The following is a 24,793-nucleotide window of genomic DNA, read 5'->3' as shown; positions in this document are numbered from 1 at the left end:
CAAATGGAGAATACTGACTCTACCACTGAGCCAGAGCCCCCCCCTGCTCAATATTGCTGTGCCAAACAGCAAGTTATGTACATGACTTAAAGGGATGCTTCACTCATTGAAATATGAATCTGTATTGACGTTGGGTCATATATGCAATAGAAATGTGAAATAAATTTTGAAGTTGGTGCCTTCTTGACCGAGAAAAGGCAGAAAGTGTCTTTCTGGCTCATGTGGATGAAACACACCAACTCCCACAATCTACAGCACCGCAGGCCACTCCCACTAAGGTCCTCTATTTACAGACATATCTAATGATACAAAGCTTAATGCAAATGGGTGAAGTATCCCTATAATCTTGCTCTAGAGGTTACAGGTGTTAAACAATACCTCATGCTGCTTCGAACAAAGAAAAAAAACATTCTATATATCAGCCATAAAGCCATAAAGAGAACTGATCATTCATTACCATTGTGCATAGCAGTGTGACAGATCACCTCTGACTTCAGAGTGACGGCTAATCACAGTTAGTTAGGCTGTAAACAGCAGCAGTAATTGAGACAATTTTTCTCTGGAGCAGCATGAGCAGAATTCATTTTTATGGTGAACCTTGCTCTGAGATTGTCCACTCAAAAGAATCAATTATTTAAAAAACAAGAGGTTTAAGAGGCGCAGGACAGTTTGTCGTCTGGGGCATGGCATGCTGCTTTTTAGGGATAAGCTCTCAGCCCATCAAGGGTTTAAGTGTTGAGCATCACTCACGCTCTGAAAGCAGCCTGGTTTACCTGCCAGAGCCAACAGCAAAGATGATAATTAGCTTAGTGAAGCAGCACAAAGGTGGCGTACTGTAGCTGAGAGGAGACAAATGACTCTGCTACTTCTGCATTCTTTTGATATACACATCATTCAAACTAGAGATTCCTTTCATTCACAGCATTTAATCATCAACTTGCAGTTTCAACAAATCACACCGTTCTCACAAAGTGTTTTTTCTTGTATGAATGATTTATTTTACAAGAAGGATGTTGTCCAGCATCAGCGTCATCATTATTTTTGTTTTTATTATGTCTACTCCTTTAGAAGTTCGGTGGGCTTTTGACATATCTCGGAAGCCAAATTACCTTGATATTGTCACTATATATTAGTTATATAAAATACTTTCAATTCTATGTAGTAACAAAAGATTTTAAAAGAAAGATATTACAGCACAAATCCCTTACCCCAAAATATGAAAAATGTTATTGTACCGTTATATTTTTCTACAATCTTACTTCTTCCTGGAATAGGTTTACAGTGGTTTGGTTATGTTTTAGTATTTGAGTCTAATGCCACATACATGCCAAAAATAGATTTTCTGCAACTGCTCCAGGTAAGGTATGTAGGATTCTTTTTCCTGCTCTTTTTTTTTTACAGGATTCTTTATCCATCTGGCATGAAAGGGAGTGCATTCAAGCATTGCGAGTAAAGCATCAGAACAACCCCCAAAGGCAAATCCTACACATGTATTTAAGAATGTCTCCAAAAGTTATCTAAATTCAGATGTATTTCATATTTAATCTTGTACACAATACAACTGGCTTGTCCTGATCCATATATCTGATAATGTGTAATTTACGGTTATTAGGTTAGTCGGCTTCTGTTGTGTAGAAAGATGTCTGGCAGAGGATGTTTTTTCTTACCTGCAGTGCAGCAGTTGTGTGAATTGAGGAGAGGACTCTGACTCTGCCAGGGACTTACACACCCTCTGATTGATCCGCATCTCTCCCATCGTCAAGTGAAGTCAAAGACCGTTCTCTTTCTCCGACTGTACACTGAAATACAGAAAAGATGATGGTATTGTTTAATTCTGATGAGAAATAAAGAATAACATAGCCGCTTAGGAAATCAACATTTGTTACTTTAAACTCTCTTCAAACACAACCCTCTGATTAGTCACTTGACCTTCACACATAAACACTCACTTGTATCAAAAGCCCTATCCATGGTGACAGCAGTGCCCCTGGTTAAAGCTTTAAGTGAAACCTTAAATGTGTTGTTCCCCTCTCAGATTGAATTGCTGAGCTCTTAACTTTCCAAAGAGCTTTGAGGACACACAGAACGTTTTTACTCGTGTGTTTTCTATTCGTGTAAATCCACTTTTACAAAGTAAATGACTTTTGACACCCACCCTTGGGGAAGCGCAAATTCAACAACGGCTTATTTTAAGAAATGCACCTTTGTTACCTAGCAACTTAGGCGAACATACGTCACTCATTTATGTAACCACGCTAATGTAACTATGGTATCATTTCAAATTTGAAGGTCACATATTATACAAAATACACTTTACCATGTTTTTCTAACACTGATATGTCGCCTTAGTCTGTCTGAAAACCAACCACACAATTATGACAAAAGTCCATCCTCTCTGTCTTTAGCCTGCTCCACTTTTCAGACAATGTGTGCTCTAATAGGCAGTTTTCTGTTAGGGAGATTTTCCCTATGTGACATCACAAAGGGCACTAACCACTCCCCCAGGGGTGTGGTCAGACACAGCTCTTTACATTTAAAGCTACAGACACAGAAACAGCCTGTTCTGAGCAGGGCTGAAATAGAGGGGGTTTATAGGCATGATCAAATACAGGAGCTGAGTGGAAATTTAATAAGACATTTCACAGACATGTTTTGGGGAGCTCAGAGACTCATTTAAATGTGCTGAAGTGTTAAAGTTGTAGCCTGCTATCTGTAGGGGGCTGATCTATAAGCACAGCTGTACAAGGGATGCTATTAAACGTCCTCTTTGGATGTACAAGTTGCATGAATCGTTTTTTTAAAAAGATACGATCAATTTAAGCAAACCAGATGATAAGATAACAACAGACATTATTACTTACTGCTTTAGATATAAAGGGAAACATAAACCTCTCTTTATTGGATATATTCTCCCAGGAGCTTAATAATCTGTCTCAAATATTTTCTTTCCCGTGAGAAAAAAGGCTTTTCTAGGAAAATATTTCTCTTGTTTTGTTCCAGGAGAAAAACAACAAAAACTGAATCACTCACAGGTCACCACACTCACCCATACTCAGTGGTGTTTTGTAGTGGATGCCCCTCTGAACACTGCAGTTAGTTTATTTGTGAATTTACTTGAGCAAGTTTTCCAGACATGATCATGAATGTGTGTTAAAAAAAAATTCAACACCACCACTACTCTCTACAACTGCTCTTCCTTGAAATTCAAAACATTTCTCCTTGTTATTCTGTAGAGTCTTAGTATAACAATGTTAAACTCTCTCTGGTTCACCAGGTGCTAATATGATGAAATTGTTAATCATCTTCATAGTGCTGAAGGCAGCAGGAATTGATGCCAGCTGTGTTTCAACAGCTGTGCGACGTGAATAAACTACTTTAAATGTTCGCTCTCTTCTCAACATAAATGAAAATATATTTTGCTTCAAGCTGATGGTCATGTGCTAGATTTAATGTTACATCAGCCCATGGCTATCCCTTTATGCTTCAATGGAAGGATTTTAACAACTAAAGGGCTATATAAAGGCCATCTGTCTGTCTCATTACTGCCAACTATTCTGTGTTTCTGCCTCCAGAGGATCCAAAGGTCTGCCATGGGAGATGGTTGTACAATATTTCTGATTCTTCTGGGTTAAGATGAAAGCTGCTACTCTTGTAGCCTACCGTGGCGTTTCCTGAGCACACAAATCAAGTAACAGCAAAGGTCACACCCAAACAGCGGCTCAGCATTTTGTGCCACCTCTGCAGGTCAGGAAACAAAGCAAACACACAAACACAGGCACACACATACTGACAAGGCTAGCCAGAGGTATGGCTGCCTGTTGTCTATATTGTGCAGTGAGTTTAGCCAACAGATTAGGAGGGGGAGCTTTGGCAGAGAAGGATAATATAGGAGGCAGAATTTCAGTACTAATCTTGGCGAACAGAGGAAGGAGCAATACACAACATTTTCTAAAGAGATAGGTGCAGACAGAAAGTCCTCATAACATGGTTAGAAATGATTACACTGTTTTCTGGTTTTCTTTGTTCTTTTTATGGGCCCCAGTACTAAACTGCACAATAACCTATTAGAATGCAAGGAGTTGTTATCAAATAAATCTTATTTTAGCTTATCAATAAGAAAGATATATTGGTAAATCACATAGTTTACGGTGAGCAAATACAGAGAATAAGATTGGACCTTGGATGGATCCATGAGGTACACCACTATACGGCCAATTAAATCTATCTGAAGTCCTCAAACTTTTTTAAACAGATATCCAAACCTTGCATCTGCAGTTTCTTATAAATACCTTAGAGCTATGTAGAAAGATCAAAGCTGTCAGATGAAGTACTGATAAAGACAGTGCTGGGCACTACAAATAGCAGCACTAGTAGTTTAACTATTTTTTTCAGTCACTTTGCGGTAGCGTCAGTGTTTTCTGGTTCAAATAGCTTTTCAGTAGCTTAGCTGTTTTTTCTATCAAGTAGTACGGTATAGCGCCCAAACCATGGTCCAAACAAGCTATTTTTTCCCATTTGAAGTGCTCTGTCACAGTCCAAAATCAAACTTTAAGGATGAGTATAAGATGCCAGCCAGATGTGTATTTGAAGCGGGCTATTTCCTTCCATATTACGTGACATCAGTCATACTTGATTTCAACAAATCAAGTACTGGCAATAGTGTAGGGAAACATACAGGTGATTTCTGTACAAGCTAACATAATCAACACCTATGAAGTTAACCTGGCCAGTGCAGTCTGCATTTGTGCTAATTTACTATACTTTAAGAAAGGACACATCACCTCTATCCAGCTGTTATGAAGAGATAGCCTACGCATTGGATAAATTCTTAGTATTATATACCAACCAAACATTGTTTTGGCCATCACAACATTTCAGCATATTAAATGGATAATATATTAAACCAACTTTATCTTGGTCAATAAAAACAGTTATTCAACTTTCACAATCATGGGGAATAGGGTTCAATTTCAGAAGCTGGCCAAGGTTATTTGGTTGAAATGTATTTCAGATCAAGCTTATTATTTCAGTACAGAGCTGTCCAACTTCACATGCTAAATGGCATTGACCTCGACTTAACTGGTTCAAGATAATACTAATAACAATAACAATAATGATAATATGTACATTTCAGACAAATACCAGTAAATAGAAGCTTTGTTGTCATGAAGCTTAAATTTGTGTCGAGTAGTAGTTTAGCTCCCTACATTTTACAAGTACTGTAGCTTGCATGACACTGGATATATATGGTACAATGATTATAGGAGTAATCAGAATTTCAACAATCACATCATCAACAAGTAGGCCTAATTTATGACAGAAAGACCGTTTTGGGTTAAATCTTTCCAAAAGACAAACACAGAGTCATCATAAATATACATGGACCATAATATATTACGTGCATTTTGGATATGAATCTATATATATTAATCTACAGTTTTGATGGAATAAGAAATTGTGTTTGTAGGTGCATGGCACTCATACATGTTATAATATCTGTAATGTGGTATGAATTGCCTTTGCACAACTGTAGAAAAGGATTCTCTAAATGTTAGTAAAAAGAACAATTTCATACAGATTATAAATCATACATTGAGTGATGTTAAAAAACCTTTTAGCCATCTTGAAAAGAATCCTAAATATATTTTGTTCATTAGCAGTCAGCTCACAGAAACGGGCAGGTCAGACACCCCTAACCTCATGGTTGAACACAGCCTGAGGCTATTTTACAAAAAAACCTTGCAGCTCAAGTTTGTTTCTCCTCTACCAGCACTTGGTATGTCTTAACACTTGTTTCAAACTGTACTTTGGTATCTTTATGGATCATAATTCATGCCTGGAGCTGACCTTGTTTTAAAAAGCACAGTGGTGTTTTACTGCTTAGAGGCTGTGCTCATTATTCCAGTTTACCAGGTCATTGGGGTACAGAGGTTGCTGCAGGTTATCTTAAGCTCAATCATATTTTTCCTCAAATTACAATTGTTCACTGTAAATGACAGCAATTCACACAGAAAGTAAGTAAGCTCGAAAATGGAGGAGAGGAGAGGAGAGGAGAGGAGAGGAGAGGAGAGGAGAGGAGAGGAGAGCAGAGGAGAGGAGTCTTGGCTAGCAGTCTTTTGGCAGCTGAAGGCACTAACATGAGCAGGGATCTTTCTTTCCTGAGAAGGCAGAAATGGGTTGAGTGGCGTAAATGATAGAGCAAATATGATTGAGAATGAAACTGAAAGGAGAAAAAGACAGTTTCAGAGAATTGTGCTTTACAATTCATAGTTTTTGTTATTGTGTTTCTAACAGCATTTCCTTTATGCACTGATAGGCATTAATTGTGACAAACAACAATACACTATATGATAAATACGGCACAATGGAAATTCTCCACATTTTCAATAAAAAAAGTAATATGTTTAATTAACCCTGCCTTAGATCACATTAAAACTGAGCTGAACCATGACTTATGCTTAAATAAATCAGTATTTGCTCTGCTATCTTTGGCTGAACACAAGTGTGCTGCAGTAATTGCTGGGGATCATTTGGGTCAGACTGGCTCAGTAACAGCTGAGGTTTCAGGCTGCAGTTACTTTCACCACCAGCAGGAGGCAAACAGAAGACACACACAGCAGCATCAGCATCCAATAGTCCCCAATCCCCACCCCACCATCCCATCTGCACGCGCTTGCGCACACAACTACACACATCTCCTTATCCTACCTCTTTCCCATGTGATGGAGAGAGAGAGAGGATGAGAGAGAGGGAAGGAAATGTGATTTCGCCAAAAGGCCAGGCAATTAGTGGCTGTTGGAGGAACGCATGACACACATCTCAGCTGGAAGAGGAGAGCAAGACTGACAGAGGGAGGCAGACTCCCGCACACGGGGAAGGCACAGAGAGAGAGAGAGAGAGAGAGAGAGAGAGAGAGGTTTTATTTGAATGCTTCATCACCAAAGCTTGGGGGGGAGGTGAAGAAATGATGTGGACTATCATGTGAAACTACCTGCAATGTTTTCATTTCTGTCCATCTTCGTTTGTCTCTCTCTACATGAAATAAAATCCATTAGCAAACTGGCACACAATGACAAATAAAAGGAAATTGCTTAAATTGCAGCTCCACAATTACCCTGCTACGTTGACGCGAGTCAAGTTAATTTTTATTCGAAAATATTTATGGTTTTCATGACTGTGAAATTAAGCCAGGTGTGATTTGAGATGCTTATTGTGTTTTAATTTAGGCCAACATTGATGACTAATATGCAACGCAAACGAGCAATCATGTATGACGACATTTCCAGTGAGATACGCAATTAGATGATGTGTGAGTGCGGCCCATGTGACGTTCTCAAGATGGGCTTATTTTGAGACGGCTGCGGTCATATCAAGCGCGCGCGCGTGTGTGTGTGTGTGTGTGTGCATGTGCGTTTGTATGAGACTAACGTGTGTGCCCCTCGAGCCTCACAGACATGCACGCGGCTACAATACACGCACAAGCCCTGATGAAACAATTAAAGCAATACCACTAGTAACATATGGTTCTTTAATGCGTGTTTCTCAGGTGTTCAGTGTTTACTGACCCATTACGTCACTTGGACGTCTCCATCGGAATGTGTAGTTTTTCATTTTTGTCGTGCTAGGATTTATAGCTTACATAGAATTTACACATCATCCCCTCCATTTAGTTTTGCTTCCCTCACACTCAAGACATCTCACGCGAGCCTATGAAAGTGTGTGTGTGTGTGTGTGTGTGTGTGTGTGTGTGTTGGGGGGAGGGAGGGGGGGGGGGGGGGGGGGGGGGGGGGGGGGCTTGTGTGTGTGTCTCATCCAAGCCGAGCAGAGAGAGAGAGAGAGAGAGAGAGAGAGTTTTGTTCAAGGGAGGGTACACATTCTCCAGCCGGGGAGCACAGCTTCAGTCTCGGCAGCCAGGAGCAGCAGCGGCGCTGTCTGCCCTCCCCTCAGCGCCACCGCCACCCGTCTGCACACCTTTTTTTTTTTTCTTTTTTTTTTGGACCAGACACCCCGTGCTTTCACAAAGTCTACGAGCAGGGGTGTGTGACTGTGTGTGACTGTTTGTGTGTCAGTCGTGGAGCAAATAAAAGCAAGAGGCTTACGGCATTAATAGGCTGTATCCTCGGTCTCCAACTACGCGAACAGGGGGGGAGCACAGCAGAGGAGCGAGAGAGGGGGGTACCGAGCGAAGGTGGCATGGAGGAGAGGTGTGCGTGTGTCTGTGTGCGGAGGCAGGGCAGAGAGATGTGGCGTCTGACGGACTCGGAGAGATGCTGTGAGCTCTGGTATTAGCAGGCAGCTGCGCACCGAGCCGCTCTCTCCCCTCCCTCCCCAGCTGCTCTCTTCACACCGACCATTCGCTGAAACCGGGGATTCGGCTCCACACGGCTCGCTGTGCTCACTACTACCGCTGGCATCCTGCAACAGAGAATTGATACAACCAGGTATGTGCATCGGTGGAGCCCATTAGGGCGCTGGATGCGTGTTTGCATGGTTGTGGTGGGTGAGGGAGTGGGGGAGTGGGGGGTCTTGACTGTTCTGACTTCATCCTTCTTGTTGCTTCCCTCCCCTCCCTCTGTGGCCCTGTCAGTGGATTAATGAAACGTTATTTGGGGAGGATGCGGTGAGATGGCATCTTCTGTCGATGCAGCTGGGGTGTAAAATACAAATAATGCAAGGTGTTAATTACATTTTTTTCGTTTTATTGCTTACTCTTAAATCCAGATCTGACACAAACACTCTCGATTTACAATTGCCTCATTGCTTTCGTTCTCACCTTTCACATGTTGTTGTGCATAACGCACAACACGAACCCATGTGAGCAACGATGTTGTTTCACACTGAGCAAATGCGATGAGACTGCTTCTTGTCATGCTGGCCAAAGAAATGGTAATATTTTGATGAATACGGATAGACAATCTGTTGTTATGTTGGCTGGATTCCTACGGCTGCAGGCAGATATTTCACTGATGGGAAATACACAGGTTCGGAGAGGGGAGGCAAAATGTAGCTGAGGCTGGGCGTGTGGGCAATATGATCTGAGGATGCACACACCCTCACATGCTCATCCCCCACTGGTTTGCTTCGCTTTTCTCTCAAAGCAGCAAATGCACGCTTAAAAGCAATCACGCACGGAGGCATGCAAGGCGCACATGTGTGTGCATGCACGGATGCACACGGAGAGGCGTGCACAAACCCACATGTGCACTAATCCACACTCGGACATAATCCATAATCATGTGTAATGGAGACATGACGTAACACATGGCTATATCTAACCTATATGCATCCGTTTGTAAAGGCAGTTTCACCCAGAGTGATAACAGCAGGCAGTGGATTTGCTTGCAGCATAATAACCTCAAATTGGCATACTTGGCGTTTTCATCAGGAGAACAGAGCAGACTGTACTATTGTGAGAAATAGGTTAGCATGCCTCAGACTGACACTCATTTTCATTAAAGGAAAGTGGCAGAGACTGTGGGCCTGTGAGAAATTGAGTTTTTTTAGAGTGCTCTGATATTCAGGTGCATTAAGGGAAAAGGGGGTAAATAGGTCCCCTGGCATTAATTCAGGGCCTCTGGTAGCAAGTAGAAAGTGGGTGTGGCTGAGGTGCTCCCCCTTTCTCTGGAGGTTTCTCTAGTCTGACTCACACGTGGGAGTGGCTCTACTTCAGGAGCACAGGAATTCCCAGATTTTCTTGAGTCATCTATATTTTTGGCACTCTAAACTGACTAAGCAAGTTGACTCTGATCACTTTACTTTACAACAGAACAGACAGTTGGAGAGTCAGAAACAACAGACACAGAGCAGTTTGAGATGTTGTGCCTTGGTCAAAGCACAACATAGGCCTGTGATTGAAAAAAGAAACTAACAGATGATAATAGGATAGGAAATCAAATTCACAAAAATGCAACATTTTTGTGTTTTAGGCCTATGATAGTGTATGTGCCAAATAACACCTTATTTAATGGTGAGAATTGAATTGTTTATTGCTCATCTTATCAACTGGTTACTATTATATATTTAGCTAATATAGAATTCTTTCAAGTACAATGCAGCTGCTTGTATATTGCTACAGGGCAAGGATGAACAGTGGCAGAGATGCTGTGGATCTAGATAATCCAGCATGTGATCTGATTATCACATGCGCTCAGTTGCTCGGAATAAAACATACCATTTCATTTGTAGCCCATTTTCTGCTGAGTCTGCTCAAAAAGCAACTTCTTTGCAGGTTGTGCTTTCAAATTGATGACACAAACACACGTGTGGGATGAGGTGGTGCTATTATCCGTCATCCTTTTCTCTTAATCTGCATCATTACGCCCTAATGGGACGATACAGGCGATACCTTGTGGGTATTATCAGGTCATTTGCCTATCAACTCTAGCTGGGGAAGAGGATGAATGCTTCATTTATCAAACATTACCATGCAGATGTCAGGGTGTTGGCTGTGTTAAGAGAAGAAGGCAGCTCCCTAATTGGTAATCAACACTGATTAAACACTAGTACTCCTTTAGTGTGATTTGTCCAGAGAGAGTGTAGCCACAGTGCTTCATAGAAGTGATGCTCCGGTCACTGCTACAGTACACAGCAAACCTTGATGCTGTCAGCAGTACTTTAATTTAGAACATAAAGCACATGACATTATAGGTTGTGTCGAACATGCATTATGTAATAATAGGTTAATAGGTAATAGGTTTAAAGTATGAATTATATGGGCTGAAAGGGTAACATGAGAAAAGTCAAAATGTAATCTAGACTTGTAATTTAAACACTATGCACTCTATACAACTTGGATAATCCAATTATCTGCACTATAGTGACCTGTCTGTTTAAACATGGCACCTTGACTACAAATCTAATTCAAGTTAGACACAGATTTGTGATATTTGCCACAACTTGACATTTGAGTATGATATTCTGGATTTTCAATTACAATTTTCCAAAAAAGTATTTTATTTTTTCATTCAATTCAATTTTTGGGGGGCTAATCAGTCACTCCCTGCTAAGTGCTAAAGCTAGCTCTTTAACTCAGTAGAATGCCAAATAGAGCAACAAGAAATTCCACCAGTCTCAGATGACTGGAGTAGATCCTGAAGTATTCATTCATAAATAGTCTTTGAATCCATGGATCTATGAATCCAGAATCGTTCTGAATCGAAAATCGATTCTCACTTGAATCATGACCCCAAGAATCAGAATCGAATCGTGAGAAACCCAAAGATTCCCAGCCCTACAGCAACATGTTGTATTTTTTACAACACTTTTTTACAACACAAATATTTTTGCCTCTTGAAGTGTCTTTTCTCTTTATAGCATGTATATGTACCTTAAAAAAACTTTTGCAAAGTGTGCCTGCTAGTTTGGCTTTGTAAGATATGGTTAACATATCTGATCTGATTATCCTCTACTTTGAGTCAGCGACACATTTCTGCAGCTTTAAGAGATGTGCAGCCAGAGACAACATCCCTTGCTTCGAGTGAATCAACTCTACATGAGAAAATGCAACTTAAGTTAGTGTGATCATACACAGAAAAAGCAGCCAAATGTAGGGAAATCACCGACCCCAGAGAAGATTCAGAAATGATTTTTCTCAGCCTTGATATAAAATACGCAAGCCCAGCCTCAAATATATTCCTATATTCCTCAACAACCCATCTTTGATTTTGTGTTATATTCCTTTCAATATCATTTAATTTATTCCATAAAGATTCACCTCATTCTGCTCCGAACTTCTGCCTGATACTTCTTTAATGCATATATTCAGTTGTAATAATAATTGCACGTTATTACTATGATACACAGTATATTGACTCCAGTGAATCTCCTGCTCTCTACTGTTAATAATAATCACTTCATTAATCACTTCATGGGAAAATAAATTGTGAAATTTGGGATAACTTAAGTTGTGTTTATAAAAAATACTAAACCACTACAAACATGTTTTTGCTTAGAAATGACTCATTTATTTAACCTACTAGAGTAAACCACCATTCTACAAATAGCCCAGAGGAATGCAGCTCACTGATTCAAACAAGCAAAGTGTGGTTTATCAGTGTCACCTCATAAGTTTCTGAATGCAGATAGTAGTTTGAATTTCATAAGAGAGCTAAAAATACCAGTGAAAGTCATTGAGGCAATGTCAGGACATATTTAGACAACATCTGATGGGATTTATTTGTGGGAGGGACAGTGTTTGGTCGTGACCCATCATGTGGCAAAGGTCTGCACTTGGCTTTACTCCCATCTACAAGAGAGCTGAGTCATGATACCAAAACATATCGTACTCCTTTAACCTACTCTGTTGTCATTCCCTGTCGGTGATAGGAAATGTTGAAGATTCTTTTCTATTGTTATTACGACTCAAGACCATACAAACCTGTCACTGAAGATGGACAGTTTTAAGATCAAATGAATCTTAGATTGAATCTATAAGACAGCTTAGTCTAACGATTTAGTGAATACAGTTAGTAAACTAGCTCATACATTCAGGTTGGCTCTGCGGTACAAGACCTTTGTGACATAGTAACTCCTTGCACAAAGAGTATTGCCCCAGGCCTGCCCCAAACCTTGTCCTGTGAAGTTAAAACATCGAGCTCTGGAGTCATTCCATCAGAATTGTATCTGGTAGGATTACATCTATGCTGACAATCTAGCTTTTAGCTCTATTTGCTAATGCCTGGTGCTTCTTCAGAGCCCAACAATAAAGGCTAAGTGTGATTCTGAGTATCACAGTTCATTTAAAGTAAGCATGTCTCTGTGGTCATGAGACTGTAGACACATCAAGTTCTAAACACCAGAACTAATGTGAAACAGCTGTCAGATCCTCTGCACAAAACATCCATCTTTAGATCCAGTTGGCTAGTTCCACAATATTTGAAAGAAGAAAAAACAGTCTATATAGTACAATTCAAGTATCTCTGCCCCACTTTCCCTAAGCCTAAGGTTGCCATATTGTCTGATTTGTAATTATATAGTCTACTGAACATGTCCATTATGATACCTGAATGGTTCAGGTGCTGAACAAGTCCAATTAAACTAATTGGGAATTTAAACAACATTATAGGTTCAACATTCATAAAAAGTGATAACATCCACATCTTTTGAGCCACTAAATACTAGATTCACTTGATATCAATTTGTTTAAATATATTTTGTATCATAAGTACATTATTAAATAATATTTTTGGTTTAGTTTAGTGCTCCCCGTGTTCCATTGGTCCTATGTCAAGAACATTGTAGCACTGAAGCAATTAGAATAATTGGCCAGCTAGCTCCTGCTGAAGAAGCTGGATACATCAATGTTGCTAGTGGGTCTATTGACCTTGACTGTTACACACACACACAAACACACATACATCACTGTTCACACACAGTCATATAAACATGCAATTGATTAGCCCCATCCCCACATACACAAACACACAATACACACAATACACACAGGCTCATTCAGTGAATTTCTTTGTTTCTCTCTTTTCAATTAATAGTTCCTTTTGACATCATCTGAATCATTATTTTCATTGCATAATTTATAGATTGAGACTTTTCACATTATCCTGCTTGTCTTAAAATATGATATGGGAATCTGCAACCATTAAATAATTACTCTTTTCTTTGTCTTTCAGGGAGATGTTCCATTATTGGAGGAAGGACACTGGATTTAGAAGTTATCACTGAGAGGCGTCGCAAACTGTGGTTTCGGTGATTGCTAGCTGGGTTCCTGCTGTCAAGCAAAGGCTGATTGTGCTTGGCTCACCATCGCTGTATTCTCAGCCAACTCCTTTCACTAGATGATAACAACAGTTCACAGGATTACCATCCATGGTTTCTGCCCTAATAAAGACTATATCATCCTACATTAAAAAGATTTGCAAAGGAATGTTTACAAAGAAATTGGCAAAACCAATAAAGAAGAAAGAGAGAAGCGAAATTAAAGAGCCCAAATTGACCACTGATTTGCAAGAACACAATCTAACTCTCTCTACCACACTGAAGACTACGGTTAAAAAGATTTCCAAATGCTCTTCGGCACGTAACATATCACTTGAAGAGGACGACGGAAAGAACGACTGCTCATCTCTGTCACCCACTTTTAGTTATCGTGTAGCTATAGCAAATGGACTTCCGAAAAACTCTCTTTTTTTGAATCATAATGAAAGCATCTTTCCCGAGGTTCTTTCAATTGATAGTAGCTACTCTGACACCTTGAGTGAGACAAAACCTGTCAGACGACTGGATGAACAAAAATCTCACACCATGCCAGTAAGACGAAACAGAAAGAGCCTCATCAGTTTGGCTCCCTCTGATGGCAGTTCTGAGGGTGAACGAGTGGAACGGTCCAGTCTTCACACACTTAGGCTGGGTGCTCTACGCAAGTTAAGAAAATGGAAAAAGAGTCAGGAGTGTGTCTCGTCAGACTCCGAGGTGAGCAATTGGAGGAAAACTCTGGGCATCCGGAGCAAGTCCTTGGACCGTGCTGGACGGCAGCAAAAGAGTTCGACCCTGGAGCCTGGCTCCTCCTCCACAGGCTGCATCAGTCAAACCCAGGATGTCATGGAGATGATATTTAAAGAGCTTCAAGGAATCAGTCAGATAGAGACAGAACTGTCTGAGCTACGTGGTCATGTAAATGCTCTTAAAAGCTCCATTGATGAGATCTCCAGCAGTGTAGAGGTAGTTCAGAGTGAGATTGAGCAGCTTCGCTCAGGATTTGTACAGTCTAGAAGGGAAACACGAGATATTCATGACTACATAAAACAAATTAGTCACCAGGCCAATAACTCAACCTTACGATTCATCAATGTTCCTGAGGAAAGGTCAGAGAAAACAGAGATTATTATATACAAAATATTGAAAGAGAAAATGGGTTTCATTGATGCCCATAAAACAATAAAAATTGAGCTTGCTCATAGGTTAGGACAACAAAGAGAATGTTCGAATGCAAAACCCCGTCCTATTATTGTTATTTTTGCAACAACACAAGATAGGGATGTAGTGTTGAAAAAATGCTATAAACTTAAAGGAACTGGCATTACAGTTTCTACTGACAGCTTAACTCATGATGGAAAAGAGAGAAAAGACAAAACAATGTCTTCCTCACAAACGTATGAAAGCATGGATATAAAGGTCTCAGGAAAGGATAAAGTGGTGGAGAGTGACGACTGGGACTCGATGGACAGTGATAAAGAATTAGATGAATTAAGCAGAAATAAATATGCAATGGTGATTTCAAAGCCTGTTCACAAGAGCAAATCAGAGAAGAGGAGATCCCATGAACATAGTCGGTCAGGAGAGGAAGCAGGCTACTCAGGCACAGTTCACTATGCTGATGACTCTTACTATGACCCAGACAAGCATGCAAAGGCATACTACTCTGATTTGACCCCTGGTTGGCTTTCCCAGAGTGACTATTCCACCCCTAAACTGAGCCGTTCAGAGTCTGACTGCTCAAAACTTTGCCAGTCATACTCAGAGGACTTTTCAGAGAGTCAGTTCTTTACACGGGCTAATGGCTGCTCCCTTCTGTCCTCCTCAGATCAGGAACTATGGCAGAGAAAACAAGAGGACATGGCTACCTCCTGGTATGCTAGTCCAAGTCACACACCTAGCCACGAGAATCAAACCTATGAACATAATGAGGTTGAGACTACAGAAACTATTGACAGTGGTGTGAGCAATGGACTTGTCTGCATGTCTGGAGACAGAAGCCACTACAGTGGCTCACAGGTCTCTCTGCAAGGTGACCTTTCACCATGGAAAGACTGGCATCATCTGGAGCAGGGTGCCGACTCTGGTCTGGAAGCCTCCATAGAGGTTAACAGTCCCTTTGACCCATCAACCATTCCTGGTTTTCCAGAAAACATCACTAAATGTCAGGAGGTGGATTTACAATTTGAGGGAGATGAGGAATTCATGATGCTTGACAGAGAATCTTGCCTACCACCTATTACCACCCACATTATCCCTCCCATTGCAGAAAGGGAGTCTGTCATCAAGACACCTGCCCGGCAGTCTAAAGAGGGATGCAAGATGACAACAAAAGAAAGCATGAAAGCATCTTCTAAAGATTCCCCTAAAGCGGCCACTAAAGTGACACAAAAACAAACTAAATTAACTCATAAAGAAGAAACCACCAAAATATTACCAAAGGAAAGTCCGAAGGTATCTCCTAAGGTTTTACCTAAAGTGACTTCTAAAGCTGCTTCTAAAGAATTTCCTAAAGAGATTCAGACAACAGTTAAAGAATCATCACAAGCCCTCCCGAAGGACAGTAAACCACCTAAAGTTGCCCCCAAACCCACTGTTAAAGAGGTATCTAAAGTGACATCCAAGGTAACTTCTCCTGAGGCTTCTAAAGTCACCCCTAATGTTACACAAAAAATTAGCCCAACAATGACTCCAAAAGCAAGTCCTAAAGAGTCACCTAAAGAGAGCCCGAAAGTAACCCCAATTGAGAGCCCGATCTCAACCCCTAAAGAGTCCCCTAAAGAATCTCCTAAAGAGTCCCCCAAAGTCATTGCTAAAGAACCCCCACAAGTTGCATCTAAAGAAGCTCTGAAAGTAACTGCAAAAGAGGTTACCAAAGAAACGTCAAAACCACCCTCAAAAGAGGTTGCAAAGGAGATGCCAAAAGTAGCACCTCAGGAGATTGGTAAAGTACCCACTAAAGAAGTTTCTAAGATTCCACCTAAAGAAACCCAAAAGGTACCCTCTAAGGAAAATTCTGTAGTGGCACAAAAAGAGACCCCCAAGGTTGCCCCAACAGATGCCCCTAAAGTAGCACCTAAAGTAACTTCTAATGAGGCCCCTAAGGAACGCCCCAAAACCATTCCTAAAGAGAAGTTCCCTGAACTGGATGTCAATCATAGCTTTCATCAAACTCAGAATAAGACTTCAACTATGTATCGCAGTCAGAGTGAGATTCGAACAGAGAAGGTTGAGGAGGTTCCTAAGTCTTGGAGCAGTAGGCTCAGCATAGATCTCAGTGAGAAGTCCTTTGGTTTTGGCTTTGGCTCTACACTTCAGAGAGCAAAGTCAGCTCTTGAGGTAGTTTGGAAGTCTGGCACTCCAGGTACCCCTGCTCCTCCTGAAGAGCCCACCAACTCTTCCACATTTATGGGACGTTTCCGCACCATGTCAACCTCCGCTGCAAATGAGTCTAGTACTGCAATAGACTCTGATGTCGGCACCGAGCCTGTCTTCCACAAGGCAGATGAAGAGAAAAAAGCTGCAGAGACAGAATCTCGGGAAAAATCAGTGGATAATGAAACCCACTATGTTGAAGTGATGGAGCAGGTACTTGCCAACTTGGAGAACCGAACTAATGCTAGTGAGACAGAGGAAACAGAGGAAACAGAGGAGACAGATGAGGCTGCACAGGATTGTGAGACTTCTCAGGACTATGATGTGTCAGATGATATTGAGGCCTCTCAAGACAATGATGCCTCTCAGGATTTTGAGGCCCCTCAAGAATTTGAAGCCACAGATGACTTTGAGGCAGCTAAAGAGGCACAAGTTCTTGAGTATGATTGCAGTTTGGATGAGCATTATGAAGAATACAGTGAGGATTATGAAGCCCAACTTACTGAGGACACTGCTGAATATGATGCAATGGTGGAGTATGTAGATGTAGAAGAACCGGATGAGACTGAGGACAATGATGTGACAGAGGAAATGGATGATGTTGATGAGGAGTTAGAGGAGGTTGAAGAGATAGCAGAGGAGGCTGCTCATGTTTTGGAAAAAGTGGACCAACAGCAAGAGGATGAAAACAAAAATGTTGCAGAGGAGAAACCCACAGAGGCCCCACCCAAGAAACGTGTTAGACCCACATTCAAGGAGGCAGCACTGAGGGCCTACAGGAAACAGATGGCTGAACTGGAACAGCAGATCCTGGCAGGGGGTACAACTCTTCATTTATTTTTGTTTGTTACAGTAAATATGACTTTCTACCGTTTTGCAATGGTTATATTGGCAATGTGTACACATTTAACAGACACTGTAAGAGTATTTTTATGTCATGTAGAGCCAGCACTTGGCCCTCTTTTACCTTGTAGAGTTTTGACTGTTGAAATTAATCAAGAACAGTTGCTGAAATTTGCATTTTTTTATTCAATCAATCAGCTTACAACAGCTTACAGAATGCAATTGATAATAACAAGTTATTTTTCTAGAGAGTTAAACAACATCACTGGTTTGAGCACATTAACAATTTGATTTGCAGAATTAGCTAACAATTTAAAAGCAACTGTTTTAAAAACTGTTTTAGGTAGAAAGTTGATGCATTCAAGTTTCCACCTCAATAGTTGTCAGAAAACACAAACATTGAGACCAGGGAAAGTGCAGCATGACTTGTTGAAAAAAGTTTTATGCATCTCATGACAATGGGCCATAGAATATTAAAACAGTGGGAATTCATGTTGGATATTAACAATTTTTCAGTAGTCAGACAAAACAGTCCAAAACATTGGTTGGTTCTAATAATGCTTAACATCAAGGGAGTCAACCATGTTCTAATTTAAGTTTCTGAATCATATTAAACAACTTATCAAAAAAGAAATACCAAACGTCGAACTTGGTACTTAAAGTAGGGATTTGTGTGTCGGGATTGCTAATGCAATATATTTTCTTTCTGCAATATATGGTGCAACATAAATACAGGAATTTACTAGATAATGGAGTGTGTTTTAATGTATCAGTTAATATTTAATCAGAAATTATATTTTTTAACTAATTGTGCTGGGTTCAGCCATCTGACAGCCCCATCATGGAGAAGAAGAGAAAACAGGTCGAGAGATAACTTTACCAATTAACTTCGGCCTCGTTATTGTGTTACTGACATTTCATCAACCATTTCTAACTGTGTTTAAAGCAGGGTTACTCAAGTCCAGGACTCGAGCCCTGATTTTTTGTGCCTTAAAACTGACCTGTGCACTCATGATTAAGACTCAAGTATTAACTGCATTTTGGACTTGGGAGATGGAAAGGAGCCCTCTGGCTTATTTACTGATAAAGGCTGTGTTTTTTCAAACCTTAGTCAATTTTGGAAAAAGTTTGCATGTGTGTTCACCTGCAGGCGTGTTCATGCGCTTTCTTGTTCTGCCACAGTTCTGCTGTCAAAGTCAAGGTCATCTTTATTGTCTATTCTTGCCATTCCTACTGGACATACAAAAAAAACGTTTATCTCCGACCCACAGTGCAAACTTGGTGATGCGCGGGTTGCAGTCATATCACTAATGATAGATAGATAGATAGATAGATAGATATACAGATAGATAGGAACTTTATAAATCCATTGGGAAGGTTCCCTCAAGGAAATTCAGATTCCAGCAGCAGGTAGCACCTGCAGTGATTCCACCGCAGTAGAAACATTGAGTGCGTCTCTCCTAGAGGGGCGCGGTGCGCATTTCTGCATGATACACAGTGCTTTAACTACATTAAGACTTTTAATCTCCAGACATACAGACAGGATCGTTCAGAATCTAATATTTACAAATGAAATGTTCTTTCTACCCTTCCAAAAGGACTCTAACAGTCAGTTGTGGTTCATACAGTGAAATACTTTGTAGTGAATGGCCGTCTTCTCCATATATAATTATTGATTATAATCCAAACTAAATCAAAGCTGAAGCCCGTCTTGGAATTTGGCTGATACTCAACCTTGAGGACTCGGACGTGGACTCTGACTGGGGTAGCGGGGACTCGACTCAGACTCAGGTAATGGGGACGACTCAGATTTTCTTTGTTGACTCGAGACTCACTCAACTCATACTCAAGGTGACTCGACTACAACACTTGTTCAAAGTTATGTTTAGTCTACATGACCACCAGTCCCCTGTGATAGTAACTTCAAATTAAATGAAAGCTCACGGCCTTTACTGCATGTGATTCACATAAGACTACAGCTGCAGGTGTGGACACAAGTAAACACTCTGCGTCCCATTAATGGCCTGTCTGTGTGGCCACAGCATTAAGCAGCACCAGGGCCAGATGCTACGGCTGTAGAGGGAATACATTAACTTAAATTCTGCCTTGCATACTTAGGTGTCTGCCTCGGGCAGCTGCGTTTTGTGCATGTTTACATTTAATAGTCACGTATGCTGTACACGAAGAGTTTCTGCTTCTTCCTCTAGTTCTGAATCTCACAGCACATGTCTTTTATTAACAGCAACTGGCACTAGTGCTTGACTTCAGCATTATTTGCCTTGTTTTTTAGTATGTGGTACAGTGGTTAGCATTTTTCTTCTTTTGTTAGTAGTTTGCTTTCAGATGCACTATAGCCACTGTCTGATGGAAGTACTGCATTAAAACATGCAGCTGTAAAATATAATGGAAAAAAAAAATTCAGTCAGAATTAAAGAATTATTAGACTTTGATCCACTCAAAGAAAGTCTTAGTGACTCCTATTTGAGTGGTCATTTATTTTATGTTGAAACAACTGTAGAGAGGACTCTGTCTGAAGGCTTAAGGACGTGATAGTGATGGCTTTGACTTTGTGTTTTGATTCCCATGGCGCTTTACTATATTCTCTTTTCATGCACTGTGGCTCAAGGATCATGACTTTCAAACATGTCATTTCGAGGTTTTTCATTCAAATGTAAAACACTAGAGGTTACCCTACCGCTGGCTAACAATTCTTTAGGACTCAAACATGACTCCACTCTTTGGGTGTCATGAAGGGGTTCAAGCATGACACAGTTAACGCTAATCGGATGATAAAGTCTGTTTACATTAAGCTAACCCTGAATATGTCCTGTATGTCACGGATATTTGCACTACTGTTTTAATCAGACATATTCTATTGTATACATGTAGCAGAAAGTTATGCCAATACACTAAGGTGTATCACACATTTGCCTCAGTGAGGAAGTGGCCCTTAATCCAAGTACTCAATAGCTCATGGGCCAAGACTTTCTTTGGTTAAAAAAAGGATGTGATTTAAAATCAGCATGGGTATTTAAATGGTTTGCATTGTTTCACTGTGAAGAGTAAGAGTTCAACTAGAGTGAAAAAAGAGACCAGGGAATTTCCACTGTTACTTAAAATGAAAAAGTGTTTGACCTACATATGTACTGTAGCTGCAAATGTGGCGCTCACAGTGAGGTAGGCACTATAGTTCAGGGAATAGAGGCTACACCTGACTGTGAGGCTGTGTGAGAAATGTGTACACAAACCTTTTCAGTGGTCACATTTACTAAACATCCTGTGGAAAACAAATTCAGTACTGTTACTGTCACCTTTTCTCAAGACAGAGGTGACACTACTTTACTGTATGTTATTATCAAAATTATAACCATAGGCCTTTACATAACTACTCTAAATTATGAACTTTAGGTAACTTCTAGAATGAGTGCTTACTCATCCTGTCCACACAGTGGAAATTAAAGGGGGTGTACCAATAACTCTCCTTGAAAACTTTTTTCTACGGCTAATTAAAATCCTTGTTGTTTTTCAAAACCCCAACAAAAAAACCATGGCCATTAAACTATAAAATATTAAAGCTCCTTCAAAGATATTGGTATATTTGGAATGAATGGAAAGGTCATATTTTACTGACTGTGAGGTTCAGCATTAATTCATTGGATTTTTTGTGTGCAGGGCTAATAGACGAAATGAGTAAAGAGTCAATCTGACAGTCTGACTCATTGACTGATTGACTCATTTCTATATGCTGAAAATGTATGTTAGGTGAGGTCTGCAGTAGAAACTCCAAAAACAAATGTGTGGCCAATTATCTTAACTACCGTATTGCTTTTTTCTCTTTCATTCAGCTTTCCATTGAAATGTTTTTAACCTGGTTTGAAATATTAGATAATATTTCTCTTAGAGTTTCTAGGTTTTGTTAGACAAAATAAGTCCTGATCTCATTGCACTGCTAGAAGCCAAAAGTTGGTCGAGAAATGCACAGATAAGGGTAAATGCTATGCAGGAGTATCTAAATACCAAATAAATGTTTGTATCTGCGTACTATTATAAAACTAGAAGCCTATCTTACTTATCCCCCCCAAGGATCAAAGTATCTACAAGGATGCTAAATTTTTATTTTGTACAGATTCAATTTTTTTGTCAATGTTGTTCATAACAATGTTAAAATACACTTATGTTCAAGAAGTGGCGTTTAAATGCATCCAATTTATACAGTTAGTTAAAAGGGTTATATTACTGAAAAAAAGGTGTAGCCATGTATAGAGATACTCTATCATCCCCCCTCATTAGCGTTGTGCCTTCATCCCCTGTAGCTGATGCATGCTCATCATGCTCATGCTCAGAAGCGTGCTGGCTGGTCTGTGTTGGAGCTGTGAAGGGAGTCTCAACAGTACTGCCACTCCTGCCAGGCCCGTCTTCAACTGGCTACAGCAGCGTCTGTATTCAGATGCTAATTCACACTCCCAAGGGCATTTTGTAACCAGGTCAGCCTAGCTTGGAATATTTATAGAGGTCTGCTGCTAGTGAAGTTTGCCGCTTGCTCCTGGGGGAAACAAGGAGGTAGACCCTCTTTATGCTTAGTGCACCATTTCTCGACTAAGTGCGGATATGAAAAATGCAGATAGTAGGAACAGAAGCCCCATTGTTATTTTTTGTGTTACAATCCAATTCACAGCATCAACGGATGCAATATCACTGTTTGCATCTGACTGTAAACAGGGAAAGCTCCTCATCCACAGTTCATCAGCTATGACTCCAGTTGGCCAAAGATTTGTCTTTCAGCTGAGACATTTACAACATGGTACACTTTCTGATTGCTTACAGCAATAGATATGCTTTCATATTAACAATTTTAGTCTAATTTAAAAATAACAACATATCTGTTGGCAATATCGTACAGGGACGTTTGAGCTGAAATGTACTAAATAAACCCTCTGACATCAGCCTGCCACAGCCTATAGTTACATCAGAAAAAAAATGAGCCGAGGGGAACGGTAGTTGTTTGAGTCATACAACACACACAGATATACTACTTGTAGTCATCATTCACAATTATATAACTATTTACTATTTAAATTAGCATAAGTAATACAAGTTAATATAATGCATATGAATTAGGCCCTACTCCTCACTAGGTGATACCACGCTTTACTGACAGAGGTGCTTTAAGTAAGGTTGAGGTTAAATTACATCTCAATAGTAAAGCAGTAAAGGGCAATGAACTTCTGATAATTTCGCTCTCAGTAATAATTTGTGGTCGCCCTCAACATAGGCGTTGAGCAGTGTGAAGACTACTGTATTTCAATAAAAATGTCAACGTAAGTGTTTACATTTAATCTTCAGAAATAAACCATACAGTTAAGCTGAAGACCTCACCTGACATTTACCAGGTGGGCTTTTTTCTTACCTGGTCTGGTCGAGAGTTGTGTGGGGTTCTCAAGGATTGACATTATGGTCCATTTCACCTGCGAGCGCTCATAAAACCACTGGACATACTCATGCCGTAGCAGATGAGCTGGAGTTAGCCTTCGCTAAAGACGAGAAATGGCCTCCTGGTAACTACAAAAGTTGTGTTTTTAACTTTCCTTTTAACCCGCTGTGCTTTTATAGCTGCCTCGGTAGTTGTTTCTACACCTGGATTCCGTTACTGTGACGACGGACTGGAGCTACACTGGCATTAGATGTTAGTCAAAGTAGAGACTTGGTTTGAGTGGATAGTCCGGCTACTCTGGAGAAAACTAAGATTTGGTTTGACGTCCACGCATGTAATAAAAAACACAGAGAGGGGACGTCTGTGTGCTGCGACTATACAGTTGTTTGAATTCACATTTGTTTTAGCATAGCATGATAGTAAAAAGTTATCTTACGAAAACTAATCGCTACTGAGTTTAATTAATCACACAAGTGTGAAATACGTACATTGTTAAATGAAATACGTGTTTATTCTTGTGCTATTGAATTTATTATATTTTAAAATATCAATCTTGAACTGGTTGAGTCTGTAATGTTTATCATCAATTTTGTAATCCTTTTGTTTAAACAGTTTCCCACCAGTGACCTACATCTGGCCACTGTTGGGATGATATTTTGTCATAAATAGTAGGCCTTGTACACAGCTGCTTAATACCTAGTTTGTGCATTGAAGTGAAAGTATTTGATGGCATATGTTTTAGTTTAACTTGTTAATAATTGATTAAGTTGTGTTGTTGTCATTTATACTAATTGCAGCCTGGTTAACTTTCAAGCAAATGATTTTTTTTATGTAGTTTTCCAGTGAGATGGCATAACAGTATGTTGGCATGGTTAAAGAACACTTTATCATGATGTGTGTTAAACATTTTGAATATTATGTATACCATAGGACATTGAGTCAGTCATGAATGGACATTTGTGTTTTCTACGGTGAGACTTGAAACTTTGTGTCAGAGTTTACACCCACAGGCTTTTCTGCACGGGTGAGATTTGATTTAAGTGTATTGTGACTAGAACATTATGTCATGACAGGCAGGCTAAGTTGACATGGCCACAAATGCAGTGGCCAGCAGTTGGCATGTAACTTCTTTTTATCAGGATATGTAGGTCTACAGCCTGTGATCTGTTTTGGGATCTTGCTGGCACTTTAATCCAGGGAGCTACACGACATGTCGAACCTGTATCATGTCAGCATTAACCCCATGTCACAGATTTGTCCAGGAACAGTCAGAGACTCCAATCCTAACCTGTTCTTTAGAATAAATGTAGTTAAAGATAGCTCAAACTTCTCATAGCACTACAAGTGAAATGAAGTGATTAACGTTGTTACTAAGTACTCAAAGCTATAAGCCCATGTTACAGTAAAATAAAATGTGATGTGAACACTTTGGATATA

The 24,793-nt window shown here is 40.2% G+C and overlaps 1 protein-coding gene across 1 annotated transcript in view; it reads left to right on the top strand.

Annotated features, from left to right (window-relative positions):
• The first annotated feature begins 7,891 nt into the window (after nt 1-7,891).
• The window catches only part of LOC132975251 (protein unc-13 homolog C), a 103,900-nt gene continuing 86,998 nt past the window's right edge, over nt 7,892-24,793 (top strand). Inside the window, exons 1-2 of the mRNA XM_061039679.1 lie at nt 7,892-8,441; nt 13,626-17,902. Coding sequence (XP_060895662.1) covers nt 13,822-17,902 — 4,081 coding nt within the window. The 5' untranslated portion in view covers nt 7,892-8,441; nt 13,626-13,821. The remainder of the gene's footprint in view (nt 8,442-13,625; nt 17,903-24,793) is intronic.

Source organism: Labrus mixtus, chromosome 1 (assembly GCF_963584025.1).
Source record: "Labrus mixtus chromosome 1, fLabMix1.1, whole genome shotgun sequence".
NCBI lineage: Eukaryota > Metazoa > Chordata > Actinopteri > Labriformes > Labridae > Labrus > Labrus mixtus.
The sequence above is the reverse complement of the archived record's forward strand: the minus strand, read 5'-3'. Positions and strand labels throughout refer to the sequence as shown.